The sequence below is a fragment of the Lithobates pipiens genome, unplaced genomic scaffold (assembly GCF_037356315.1).
Source record: "Lithobates pipiens isolate NorthernLeopardFrog02 unplaced genomic scaffold, aLitPip1_a1.2 Scaffold_10, whole genome shotgun sequence".
NCBI classification, from domain to species: domain Eukaryota; kingdom Metazoa; phylum Chordata; class Amphibia; order Anura; family Ranidae; genus Lithobates; species Lithobates pipiens.
This window is the reverse complement of record NW_027507686.1, coordinates 219,723,818-219,737,907: the sequence shown is the minus strand read 5'-3', so window position 1 is coordinate 219,737,907 and position 14,090 is coordinate 219,723,818. Positions and strand designations below refer to the sequence as shown.

The 14,090-nt window shown below is 42.1% G+C and overlaps 1 protein-coding gene and 1 non-coding gene across 8 annotated transcripts in view; both read right to left on the bottom strand.

Moving 5' to 3' along the window:
* CKAP5 (cytoskeleton associated protein 5) overlaps nt 1-14,090 on the bottom strand; it is a 72,201-nt gene that overhangs the window by 16,933 nt on the left and 41,178 nt on the right. For 5 of the 7 annotated variants that reach the window (XM_077461414.1, XM_077461428.1, XM_077461437.1 and 2 more), the window contains exons 18-31: nt 13,891-13,985; nt 13,156-13,213; nt 12,953-13,078; nt 11,857-11,996; nt 9,446-9,620; nt 9,209-9,322; nt 8,223-8,351; nt 7,882-8,076; nt 2,521-2,656; nt 2,304-2,389; nt 1,532-1,621; nt 1,032-1,157; nt 291-440; nt 6-209 (exon numbers count right to left, since the gene is read on the bottom strand). In XM_077461414.1, coding sequence (XP_077317540.1) covers nt 6-209; nt 291-440; nt 1,032-1,157; nt 1,532-1,621; nt 2,304-2,389; nt 2,521-2,656; nt 7,882-8,076; nt 8,223-8,351; nt 9,209-9,322; nt 9,446-9,620; nt 11,857-11,996; nt 12,953-13,078; nt 13,156-13,213; nt 13,891-13,985 — 1,824 coding nt within the window. The remainder of the gene's footprint in view (nt 1-5; nt 210-290; nt 441-1,031; nt 1,158-1,531; nt 1,622-2,303; nt 2,390-2,520; nt 2,657-7,881; nt 8,077-8,222; nt 8,352-9,208; nt 9,323-9,445; nt 9,621-11,856; nt 11,997-12,952; nt 13,079-13,155; nt 13,214-13,890; nt 13,986-14,090) is intronic. The other 2 variants (XM_077461445.1, XM_077461452.1) reach the window with 1 other exon arrangement.
* On the bottom strand, nt 1,322-1,429 carry LOC143956524 (small nucleolar RNA SNORD67). The gene has a single exon (XR_013269944.1). It is a non-coding gene; the product is annotated as a small nucleolar RNA SNORD67 (small nucleolar RNA).

The following is a 14,090-nucleotide window of genomic DNA, read 5'->3' as shown; positions in this document are numbered from 1 at the left end:
CTCACCTTTAGCAGCAGGTATGGTATGAAAGAGGTGGCCTCCAACTCTGTTAAGTGGTACTCCTCTTGGCTAAGCATAGCAAAAAGTAACTTCAGATACTCCAAGGCTTTCATCAAAACACTGGTGTTTGTGTCAAAGAAACGCAAGGTGAACCATTTTAGGATGAGATCCAAGCAACTCATAACACCTTCCTTTTCACTCTCCAAATGCTAAAATGACACCAAGAAACAAGTTAAGCTTGAATATCTGCAAGTATAATATGTTTCTGTACCAAAAGCATTTCTACTCACCTCCGTCATCACAGCTATGCCCTTTATGTGGTGCTGGAAATCTGCATGGAAAAGCTCGTCTTGGAGCCATTTTGCAAAACACATTGACATCTGAGTTTTGAGCTGTTCGATGTACTCATCACGAGGGGTCGGGAAGTTCCATTTCAAAACCTGTAATAAAAGCCAACTCTCAACGACTGAACACAGTACAACAGTAAATTTAAGCCTGCTATAGTTAGTGGGTTCTTGAAACTGCTGGAGCGGAAGAGAAGGGGGGAGGGGGGGGGGGCCGCGCTATCAACCATAAATCTTATGTTTAGAGCTCTATACTTTCAGGGATAAAAAGGCAGGAACACGAGACCCATGTACCAGGCATTAGTTCCTGAACACTGCACACAAAAAAAAAAAAAAAAAAAAAAAAAACCTACTTGGTACAATGCTTAGCTAAGTCCAACCCATAGCATGACCTGGAAGCTACATCTGTCCCTCCTAGGCACACTAAAAACGCCAGGAGAGACACAGCAGCTAGACACTTGTGTACAAGGGGTCTAGATTTCAGTTTATTGCAAGCCTCATGTGGGAGCAGTCCCCCTCCCACACAACTGGTGGGGGTATTAGACAAGGAGACATTGCACAGATGTACAAAATAAAGTTATCGGGGTACTCGCAGTAACTTTTTTTTTTTTAAATAGGGAAAAGTGTACCAAACCATCCTCCAAAATACAAGACTCAAAAGAACACACAAAATAGCACATCACTTACCTTTAAACCCTTCTCTTCTTTTACCCTCTGTTCCTTTCCATTAGGAACAATGATAAAAATGGGTCCGGACCTGTCTTCCTCATCCTTCACTGCCGGCTTGCTTGGCACTTTCTTAGCAGACACAGCCTGGGGGGAGGAGGTGGTAAAATTAGATCCAGTTATAGTGTAAACAGGCAACTAATGCCCGGAAAGTTCTCTCATTAGTGGTGCCTCAAGGAAAAATGTGTGAATTAAGTCTGTCATGCTTAGTACAGCACTGAGATCAGGTAGAGAAAGTGATATGATACAAAATGGAGTCAGCTGGCCCCTGTGCACATGCTTATGTCAGCAGCCTGGCTCTGCAAGGTGTGCAATGCTCAGCACCGCAGCACCCATAAGTGCAACTCATCATCCTCCATCCAGAGACCTATACAGAGTGTGCGCCAATACAGCTAGAGTGCAGGACAGAAGACACACGTGCATTAATAGAAACCAATCCTTTCCAGTGACATTTTATTTACCGCCTGTTTAGCAGTCTTGGCTTTGGACATGCTGGCGTTTACTTTCGTTGGGGTCATGCTGGTATTACCCTCTGATGACACAGACTGGGTCTACAGAGAAAGGACTCCAAATTTACACAAAAAGATATTATGCACAAAACTGCTGTCCAAGCCTGAAAACAGCTTCTAGCAACTTCTAATAATTATGGTGTCACTGTGCCTTCTCATGGGAACCTGGAAATGCAGAGGAGCCCAAATTAAGCAAGAAAGGTTTCCAGCACTGTGCAGGAACACATTCTTCGTGCAATTTTAGTTGCTTTACTTTCCTGGGATCCAAAAAGGCGGCCCAGTGACTCTGTAGCCTAGACCTCCTACAATCGTCTTTATACTGAAGTTGTAACAGCTGACACCAAGTCCATAGACTCTAAACTATAGTAGTTCTACCCACAAGGCAGGAGACTGGGTGATTTTGGGAAGGAGAAGAGTTATAAAACTGCTTCTGTTTAGGAAGAAGTCTTAAGGTTTTGAAGAAAGCAAACTCGAGCCAAAAACCTTAAAACTATAGCACAAACATAATTCTGGGCAGACCAAGGACATTTTAAAAGCATTATCAGGGGTTTATTGTCGTTTGTGTCCCCTCTAAGGATTTCCTGGTCAACCACAGGGGGAAAAAAAATAAATAAATAATAATATGACAAGTCCATACCCTGTTTAATATACAAAAATAAAATGAAACACAATCGCTTAAATACATTGCACATTTAGACAACAAAACTCACAACAAGAAACTTACTTTTCCTTTAGCTAGTGGGGCACCTGGTTTGCCTTTTTTGGGGTCTGGTTTACCCTCAGGCGCTGGTGGTCCAGCGTCAAAAGCAGCTAGTCCAAAAAAAATAAAATAATGGGATGTTAGTGGCACTGCAGTTCCTTTAATTACTATAAAAGGAAAAAAAAAAAAAAAAAAAAAAAAGCCACATACACTACAGAAAGTCAACTACTGTAACACTTACCTGCAGCTGAGGCAGGTGCTGAAGGTGGTGCAGCTGCCTGTTTGGTGCTGGTCTTGCCTGCAGGAGGAGCAGGTTTGGCTGGCATGCTGGCTTTAGCCTTCTCCAACATGGCAACAACTTGGTCCTTAGATGCTGGCTGTAATATCAAATATATGACATGCTAAAGCTGAGCAGCCATTTCTTTCAAAGTCTAGCACATCTGTCTACAGTCTGAAGTGCCCAAGTAAGTCTTCTACATACTTTAGCACAACAATTAACAGTAGCCAGCATTCGTTACTTCAAGCAGAGGCGTCATTTTTATCTCCCTCATTTGACTAAATAGCTGGAACAAGCATGGAGAGAGATAGATATATTATAGAGAGATACATCTCTCGCTCTCTATAAATTGGGCAAACTGATGCATGGGGATAATGGTGTAACATTTCAAACCTGTAAAAAATTTCTAGCTCTACATCCAGGCACATGGTTAAAGAGACATCCTTTCAGTGAAATGGTTTATGAACCTCCTTCTGCAGAGCAATCTTGGGAGTAAGTGAAAAAAAATAAAAATGCAAATGTTTTCTCTTCTGGAAAAAAGTGCATTTTTTTTTACACTGTAGACTTTAAAGCATTGCATCTGATCAGCAGCATGCAATGCGTGGATCCTCTTTGCCTGTACCTCCATTATGAGCAGGCAGTTACTGAATGGCAGGAAGAATCAATGACTACGAGGATGCTCACCAGCACCCCGCAGTTCACGGAGAACTACAAGCCGTCAGCCGCAGATGCCGATGGCAATCAATCATATTCCAATACATTAACAGGAAACCAAATGACTGAAGCGGCGGTGCGCACCGAGTGCCACAGCTGCACTGTTAAGTTGCGTCAGCAGAGAGCATTGGCGGTGGGAGGGTCACTACAAGCATATTGTTACAGCCTAAACATGCTCCTAAAGGCGAAATTAGCTTGTAGCCTCCCTGGCGGTATTCCCGAGTCTGGCTCGTGGTAAGATTTAAATACCACAAGTGGTATTCCCAAGTCAGACTTGGGACCGCATTGCTGGATCCATGGAGGGGTTTACTTACCTTGTGCCCTGGATACAGCGATGCCCCCCCCCCCCCTCCGCTGTGATCTGCGAGCCATCCTCCGCTCGATCCGTCACATCGCCGGGCTCTGTTCCCTGTGAGCGTTGCATGGGGACGGAGTTTGGCGCAAAATTCAAATTAAGATACACAGTATAGACACAGTATACTGTAATCTTACAGATTGCAGTACTGCATCAAATAATTAAACATCCCCTTTGTCCCTAGTGGTTTGTCCAGTGTCCTGCATAGTTTTATATTATAAATACTTTATGCCTGGAAACTGGAGATTGTCCATAGCAACCAAAGTGTCCATTCACATCAAAAGTGTTTATAGACCAGCTAGAAAACAGCGATAATAAATTAGAATCACTCGCAGAATTGAGCGATAGTGATTTGTGGGGAGATCCGTCAAACACTAAAGTAATGACAGCGACAATTCTGCAACTCAGCATATTTCAGCGTTTTTGATTTGATTACATGGAATAATTTTTAGTATTATATTTGTTATAATTTATATTTTATTATCTATATCACCAACCATCCCTCTATAATTTTATATTATAATTTATGATTTCATATTTCAAATTTTATCATACACTGGATGTCTATTAGACTCTTGTTTGGACAGATTTAAGTGAATTATTTCTAAGAATTACAGGCCTACAATATAAAAAACGCCAAATTTCCATGCAAAATAATTGTACCACTTTCAGCACCTAAAATCTGAAATAATCATACCACCAGGGAGGTTAAGGAGCTACAAACTCAGATGCTCCTGTCCAGCAGAAGCTGGGCTTCTAACAGCCACACCATTAAAGCTAGCCACTCAGGATAGCATTTCAATCCTGGGTAATCCAGCAGAGCCCATAAGAGATATGCCAGGAGTTAACAGTTTGATGCAAGACATTTGCCCTGGGCCAGTCCAGAGCTACTACGATCACTGAAATGCCCTACAGCTCGTCCGGTCGGAAACAGACAGGAAGTTCCAATGGGAGAAGAAAATACATAAAAAAAGGTATATCAGGGTGTACTGATCCTGCAGAGTTTCTAGCACATACAGTTCTGCTAGAAATGAACTGTGCCTGGAGAGAGGCCCATCCAGTTTGTTGAACCTGGAGGGTCCACATCGCAGTACCTCAACTGACCGATCCTGGAACACCCAGAAGTAGGGACCACTCCCAGGTGCAGGTGTTGCTGGCAGAGGAAATCTGCCTGATAAATGTCCATATCTGACATCTAGAATGTACAGAGTGGACAAGGCAATAAGCTCTGCCCAGAAAAAGATCAGAGCTACTTTTGTGTCGCTCTGAGATGACCACCACAGTGGTGTTGTCCAACTGAATCCAATGGCCCAACTGCCTGAAGTTCCAAGATGTCTATTGGAAAACAAGACTAATATCAACCTAATCCCCTGCACCAAGAATGTACCCAGTACTAATACCAGCCCAACATCTAAGAAAAAAAATAATAAATATATATATATATATATATATATATATATATATATATCCAAAGTTCAGCTTTTCTAGTAGGTCTTTGGTGACAGTTTCTCAGTCACACCCTACAGCAAAAGCCATGGCCCACAGAGAGCTTCCAAAGCATCAGAGGGATCTCAGTGTTAAAAATGTATCCTTCATGAGAAGGGTACAAAAGAACTTCCAAGGCATTTGATATATCATGGAACAAAGACACCAGTCATCAAGTGTTCTTCATATACCTGGGCTATGGGTAGAGTGGCAAGACAGAAGCCTTTTAAAGAAAAACATCCAAGCATGGCTAAGTTTTGCAAAAACACATCTGAAGTCTTACAAAATCATGTTGGAAAATGTGTTCTGGTCTGATGAAACCAAGGTTGACATTTTTGGCCATAATTCCAAGAAATATGTTTGGCGGAAAAACACCATAGCCACAGTAAAGCACGGGGGTGGCAGCATCATGCATTGCGGCTGTTTCTCTTCAGCTGGAACAGAGGCCTTAGTTAATGTAGAGAGAATGATGAAGTATCAAAAAGGCAAAGGGGGTAAGGGAAAGGACATGGACCTTTTGGCCAAAGTGTCAATGGTAAGAGTTCTGACTCATCCAAAGTGAGGATGGAGTACACCAATAAGGACAAATAAAGGATTCAAAAGAGGCAGAGGGTGAGGAAAGATCCAAAAAATTTAATAAAAAAATAAAAGGTTTGCCCTAAAAACACTCCCGGGATGCCACCTATGAGACACTTCCATCCATACAAGACACTAAACAAGTTAATAAAGAGGACACGTGGAGGGGCCCTGGGAAACCTACGGGGCACTTGCAAGTAAATACTATGTGCCTACCTTTAGGACATCTAGGCCCACTGTATACCCTGTGTCTCCAGTATTGGTAAAATCTATAAAACCAGCAATCATGTACATCTTATCCTGACCGTATATCAACTTAACAGACGACATCTACAAAACGAGGATTCCTGGGAAACCCACAGGGCACTTGTCATCACTACAGTTTTGAACAGGAACCAAAGCAATGACACCCTGATCCAGAAGGCCCAAGATGGCTCAATGGAAATCTGCTAATCAGCAACAGGAACCAAGGAGGGAGCAAAATATCCATGGGACACCAACTCCTACACCCCGTCTGAGATGCAAGCCATCCACACGTTATCAAAATGTCCATCTACCCTGGAAGGTAGGCTCACAACCTTCAAGCAGAGGAAAGCCTGTCTCAGGGTTTGATAGACAAAGTGCCTGAAGTTTCAAGAGGACAGGGAGCCAAGCTTGAAGGTCTGAAGTGGAAGAACAGCTCATGGAGGAACAAAAAAAAAAAAAAAAGTCAGGAGGTAGAAGAACACGCAGTCTGTTCTTTTGGGGCTTTTCTGCTGAGGAAGATGGGTACTCTTGCCACTAGTAGCATCCTCGATATTACTTTTCATCTCAAAAACGATCAATTTTTTTTATAAACATAAAGGGGTTCTACTGTCCTATGCAAATGCTGATCCTCTGGATTCAATGATTGAGTTCAATCAAGGACTGGAGCAACTCAACCTGTGGCCAATATTTCAGAAGTCAAGAGTCTGGGTTAAAACACCAGCTAAAAGGGGGGACGATCCAGCTACATTTTGACCTACGTCGCTTCCCATAACACCCCCCCCCCCCCCCCCGGTCTGTTGGGAGACACACTGGTCCCAGAGACAGCAGGGACCATTCGGATTGCACAGCGTAACTCACGCATGAGTAGTGGACCAGGAAGTACAGCCATTCGGACCTAAAAAGTTTTTTTTTTTTTTTTTTTTTAACCAAAAACAGGCAGAAAAGCCTCCTACATGGAACCTAGTGCCTGAAGGTCATGGCGCAGGCTATCCCTGCTAAATCCATCCAGTGCAGCATCTGGACAAGGTACTCCAAAAAGCCAGGCTGAGAAATGCATTACAGAGGTGCACTCAAACTTCAGGGAGTGGTACAAGTCTAACTGAATAGCGACCTTCATTCACATGCAACTGTTTTATATGGTTGCTAGACCAGTTATGTTCATTACATTGTATATTCATTGCAAAGTTGTCTTAATGCTTATATCGGTCTCATCTTTAAAAAAAAAAAAAAAATACACGTAAGGCAAAAAGGCATAACGTAGCGCTGGCACCACCTCCCGGTCACCGCAGAGGGTGAAGACATGTTCCCCTTGGCGTTTCCTCCGGCAACGCGGCTCAGACGCCATAAATGGCTGGAGCCGTGCGGGAGTCCTCTTTCCAGCAAGGAGCTCTGATTTTCCAGCAGCATCAGTCAGACCTTCAAAGTGCATGTGCCGCTGACGTCAGCAGCTGTATGTACGGTGAATATCTCCTAAACATATAGCCTTACCTGTAGGTAAAAATGAGAAAGCAGGGTATACAACTGCTTTAAAGCTTAGCTCGGAATGCAAGCCAAAAATGATTTAATGTTGGCAGTGACTTGCTTTCCACTTTAATGGTGGCAGTGTACAAAGTGACAACTAACACAAGTTTATAAATAGGGCTGCATCGTTTTGATTAAAGTAGTGTGCAAAAACACAATTTTCATGCAAATCCAATGAGTGTTCAGCCATACAACTGTATGGTTGAACTCTCACTGCACAGACATCGCATGTGATTGGCACCTGCGGTGCAGGTGCGAATCACATGCGATGTCTGAGATCGCACATATGTGAACCTAGGCTGAGAAGCTTGGCTTGAAAACAAAGGGATAAATCTGTACAGCATCCACCTACTACAGATTAGAAGACGGATTAGCTATTGCAAAGGTGACCTAGAAGCCTGCTGGTCATAGGTGATAAAACAAAATACCTTGAGCTTTCCAGTAGCTTTGAACATCTTATCAAATCCTATATGCATCATGAACATGGGCAGGGCCTCTTGGGCTTTCTTTCGTACATCCCCATTGCGGTCCTCCAAGCAGCCATACAGATACGGAAGACAAAACTGAAGATCTGAAGGGACAGTTCGCAATGTAGGCAGTTTCTCAGCCAACCACCCTAGCAACTACAAAAAAATAAAATGAATTAAAAAAAAACAAAAACACACATAATCCAACAGCAGACTACAAGGATTAGTAACTTCCCCCCCCCCCCCAAAACAAATTTAAATTCTGCCTGTATATATAAAAAACACATTTACAAATATCCTACCTCCTGCCTCAGGAAAGGATTCTCCTTTTTCAGCTCTTCAGACAGGTCCTCTCCTTCCAGCCACTCTTTCATACCAGTCTGTTCCACCCAAGAATTAAGAGTCGCCATTGCTGCCGCCCGAACATTTGCCTAAAAAAAAAAAAAAAAAAAAAAAAAAAAAAAAAAAAAAGGAGAGAGGATTTGTTTATCTCATGCAAATCTAAACTTAAAGCGGAACTTCAGTCATCTTTCCATCTATTACATTTTCTGCCCTTGTGGTTTTAACTTTGGATAGTAAAACATTTTTTTGTCTATCAGTAAATACCTTATACAGCCCACTTCCTGTTTCTTGTCTGGTAAAAAGCCTAGGCTTATGAAAATCATGCACAGCTCTGAGTTTGCCAGCAGGGGTGTGTGAGTGCGCATGGGTGTCACAAGGGGGCCAATGAGAGCTGCAGGTGTGCCACTGTGTAAATCCAGGAAGTAAACAGGCAGCAGCCAGACTCAATGGCGGGAGGAGATTTCTGCAGCATATTTGGCAAGTACAGAATCGCAGTATATTTCCAAAAAAAATAAAAATAAAAAGGGTTTTTATTACAGATTATGTGAGCAGACTGCAGATCCTCTTTAAAGACTGAACTTGCTACAAACACAGTTAGAACAGTGGTAACAGCATACATTTCCTCTCCACTCATATGAGCGAGACTGCTACTGCGGTTTCCTAAGGGACAAATTCACATCTACGCTTTTTCCAGGTACAGTGTTTTTTCGAAAGAGTGAGGGACTTTTTTTTAAAAGCAAAACCATGCATTTTTGGTTCAATATACTTCAATGAATAAGCATCGAAAAAGCATGTATTGTGTTTTTGCAGCGATTTGCGATACACAGAAGCAACAAATCTTATAGCTAGCTCATATTTGCAGATTGTAATATCCCAAGAAATAGCTGGTCTTGCCACAAAGTCTTGACATTTGAAGGTCAGCAGGCTGCTGAGCTCAATTACCCACCTTACTATCCCCAAGGACAGTTACGATCGGTATACCCAAGTTCTTAACATGCTGTTTGAGGTTTGGACCTATGGCAGTGGACAACTGTTGAAGGATACTCAATGTCTGCTGAACCTGTCAAAAAAAAAAAATAAATAAATAAAAAAAATTAGTATACCAAGAAATCCTTCCAAATTTGCTGCAACAAACGCTGCTCTTCAAGTTCTAACCAATGCAAATGTTACATAAAACACATACCAGGATCTTGTTTGAGTCATTAAGACGGCCTTTTAGTGCAACTGGAAGCTCTCCAATATTTGGAAGGATAAACTTGGCCTCGTTCACAATGGCTGCCGTTTCATCGAGTCCCTCCTTACGTATTTTCCAATTTTTATCACCAATCTTCGATACGAGATCCATAGTGATTTTGTCACTAAGGGGGGGGGGGGGGAAAAAAAAAGTGGTACATGAACACTTTTAGTCTGCAATCCTACTGGAATGTACTTTATATAATGCTATATCCAACATACTAAAATACACAAGAAACCAATGCTCAATTGTAAAAAAAGTATGTTTTACGTGAACAAATTTAAAACTGTACGCCTAGTAGGAAGGACGCATGGCAATATATTAAAATTTTTGCTTTGTAGGTGCATTTCTAAAAATAGGATTTTTATAACAGCTTACCTGTAAAATCCTTTTATTTTGAAATACATCATGGACACAGAGCCATAGTAATAACTATGGGTTATAGTCCACCTTCAGGTGCTGGACACTGGCACACCATAAACAGGAAGTTGGCTCCCCATATAACCCCTCCCATACCAGGAGCATCTCAGTTTTGTAGCAAAGCAATACACGTGTATACTAGAAAGAGGGGCGGGACTTCTGTCCCGTGATGTACTTTAAAGAAAATAGGCTTACCTGTAACTTTCTTTTAATTGTACATAACGGGACACAGAGCCATAGTAATTACTCTGTGGGATGTCCCAGAGCAATGCCAATTGAGAGGAGGGAGGCAACAAATGTAGGGCACCATGAGATCAGAAGACTTATATTGCTGCCTGCAGTACACTGCGCCCAAAGGCGAGATACTCATGTCTTTTTACATCCACCAGATAGAATCTGGTAAATGTATGGATTGAAGACCAAGTTGCAGCCTTGCAGATTTAAGCCATGGAGGCTTGGTGATGCACTGCCCATGAAGCACTAACAGCCCTAGGGGAGTGCGTTTTGATATGAGTAGAAAAGACCTCCAAAACATAAGCTAGAACTATTACTTGTCAAATCCATTTAGAATAGTAGATTTCCAAGCTGCCTGTTCTCTGTTAGGATCTTCAAGCAATACGAAGAAAACATCAGTTTTCCGAATCTGAGCAGTCGCCTTTAAGTAGACCGCTCTCACCACATCAAGAGAATGTAGTGATTTTTCTTCCATAGAACAAGGTACTGGGGAAAAAAAATAAAATAAAAGACAGAACAATATCCTGGTATAGATAAAAACCTGATACTACCTTTGGTAAAAAAAAGTTAGGATAAGGACGCCATACTACCTTATCCCTGTGAATATGGCTCTTTACAAGAAAAAGCAGCCAATTTGGATAGCCTTCTTGCAGCAGAAAAAATAGTTTCCTTGTCAAAAAAGGACCAAGGGAATATGTTGCATCGGTCCAAAAGAACGCCGTTTTGTAATGCCGCCAAAACTAAATTCAAGGGTACAGCAGTTACCCAACTGGAGATTAAGCCATGCTAACCCATGAATAAAGTTACAAACCCAAGAAAGCGAATAAGGGATGTTTACATTCCTTGTAATAGGAATAAATGCGACCCAAATTTTTTATTTTTTTGGAAAATAAAGAGTGTAAAAATAAAAAAAATAATAATATTTTTTAGAGCGTCCGTCCTGGCGAGCTCATGCGCAGAAGCGAATGCATATGAAAAAACGTTGGTCAAACCATATATATGTGAGGTATCGCCGTGATAGAGTGAGCGCAATTCTAGCCATAGACCTCCTCTAACTCAAAACATGCAACCTGTAGAATATTTTAAACATCGTCCATGGAGATTAAGGGTAAAAATTTGACGCCATTCCACTCACCTTTCCTGCCGCAGGGTTTTTTGTGGTAAAACCAATAGACCCAATCTTCACCATTCACGGGGTGGGTTTGTTAACAAAATCTTAAGGAACGGGAGAATCCACAATCTTGGACCTGTAATAGCACCCCGCCAGTAAAACTTTATAGCCTTAATACCAAAAGTACTGTATCCCATGGCCCAGCTCTCTAAAGATAAGCTTTTACAAGCAAAACCTAGTTTCTTCAGATGATAGGAGGCCGAGAACCAATTTGGCCTAAGACACTTTGAATGGTTCCGGCTGCATAGTTTGCCCCAGTGGAGCTCAGCACATCTTCACTCGTGACCAACATCTTTGACAGGTGAAAAAAAACTGAAATTCTCTCAGTATGGAAGGGGTTATATAGGGCGGAAACTTCCCATTTAGGGTGTGCCAGTGTCCAGCACCTGAAGGTGGACTATAATCCACATAGCAATTACTATGGCTCGGTGTCCTGTGATGTACAATTAAAGTAAAGAAAAATGTTACATGCATACATATATTAAAAGATAGATAACTTGCAGTAAAACAGTCATATTTTAAAAGCGCTTTTCACCTGATGTCTGTCCGGGGCAGCAGATCCATGACGTCAGCAGGGGAGTCCTCTTCTTGCGCCTCTCCTTCATCACCCTCATCTCCCCCTGCACCAGATTTGGAAGATCCTCGGGTTGAAGGTGGTGGTGTCTGTCCTTTCATCTATCAATTTCAAAATCATATCAATATCTGACACAAATTCAGACACATGTAACTTTATTGCAAGCCCTCCTTTTTCTGTACTGGAAGTAATGAGATTTAAACTTCCCAGCTGATCGAATTTCCAAATCACTGACTTTCAATGCAACAGTTTAAAGACCACCACAACTCCAGCTTGCTGATTGGAGGAATTATGAAGCAGATGCATAAGGTCATCCTTCTGCTTGATGCATAAATCGCATTTAAAATGTATAATTTAATGACTCCTATTGAACAAAATAGTGTTAGTCGTTTTGATTTGTTTAAAGCGGTAGTAAACCCGCAATTTTTTTTTTTTTTTTTTTTAAACCTGCAAAGCAAAAGGCATAATGAGCTAGTATGCACCGCATACTAGCTCATTATGAAATACTTACCTTAGAACGAGGCCCCGACATCTCGCCCGATCCACGCCGAGGGAGCCGACATGCTCCCTCGGCGTCTCTTCCGGGTATCGCGGCTCCGGCGCTGTGAGTGGCCGGAGCCGCGATATCGTCACTCTCGCGCATGCGCGCGGGAGATTTAAATCCGGCCGGACGAGCGCTGCCGGATTTTCACGGAGAGAACCCCCTTGTGCGCATGCGCCGCTGCAGTCAGCGGCGCATACCGAGGGGAATATCTCCTAAACCGTACAGGTTTAGGAGATATTTTTTTTACCTACAGGTAAGCCTTATTATAGGCTTTCCTGTAGGTAAAAGTTAAAAAAGTGGGTATACAACCACTTTAAGGTACAGCTTATATCAAAATTTCAGCTGTGCTCCCTTAACAATGAAAGCATAAGATATTTTTAGTATGAGAAGCCTTAAATCAGAACGTAAAACCTATAACACTTCTGTTGTGAGAAGTACAGGTAACCCAGAAGCTCTGCACCAATTACTAGAGACCGTGGATCTGCCCAGTTTCAAAGTGGGTACACAACATACCTTCTCAAATTCTGCATCAATTTGGGATAACAGAGCAGGTTTCTCCTCTTCAAAAAACATTCTCAGTGGTGCCCCCATGTAAAGATACATCACACCCAGCAAGGTGATGGCAGATGTCCTAATAGCCTGGAAGGATGTTATCAGAGTTAGCAAAAAGTAGCGCAAACTTTATAAGTTTACTCTCGCTCTTACAGATTACTTACTGGGTTTGTGGCAGCAAGGGCTGTCTTTACATTGGTGATAAAAGCCTTGACATTGAGCCTGAAAAGGAATTGGCATTAGTTACTGTAAGCCCTATATTGGTGTGAAGAATTCATATACAACATTAAGACAAGGTTACCTCATTGCATGCAGCAACCTTTTTAACCACCCTTAAAAACGTAACCAGTTGCCGACTGCCCCATAGCAGGTATAAATCTACAGTGCAGCCGTTCTGTGCAATCAAAATATACATATTATATATCACACACACACACACACACACACACACACACACAATTCTGCACTTCCTAGTAAGGGGCACACCTTCTGCTGCGATTGATCACAGCAGAAGCCAATTAGATACTGGCCAATGATGTCCCCTGGCACCCACTGACCTTCAACAGATAGAGGACGGAGAGCTAGAGGATGGAGCTCTGCCTATGTTAACAAGTCCGGCTCAGTTCTCTGCAAACAGTCAGAAGTGGGAGCAGGTACCTGTCAAAGCTAGGTACACGTACTCCCGCACCCCCACCCCACAAGGTGCCAAAACGTGGAGGGGAAGGCAGGCAAGTAGAGCTTGCCCCTTTTGGGTGGAGCTCCGCTTTAAAGCACAGCAGATTTTAAAACCAGAAAATTATAAAAAGTAACAAAAACACAAAAAAAAAAAAAGTAGTATTGAATTTGATTTTTGCGTGTCTATAAGGCTTAGTTTAATATTGAGCAGATCTAATACATACCCTGAAAACCCAAATTCTTTGATAGCATTTGATAGCCAGTTTAGAGTTTCAGATTGGTTCTTGGGGTTTTTCTGTGCAAACGTCAAGGATACAACCTGCAAGAGAAAAGCAGCAGTTGCGCTTTACAGCCAACCTCAATTAAAATATTTATTTTTTTTCTCTCCTCCAGAAGGAGAAAAAAAAAAAAAAAAAAAACACTA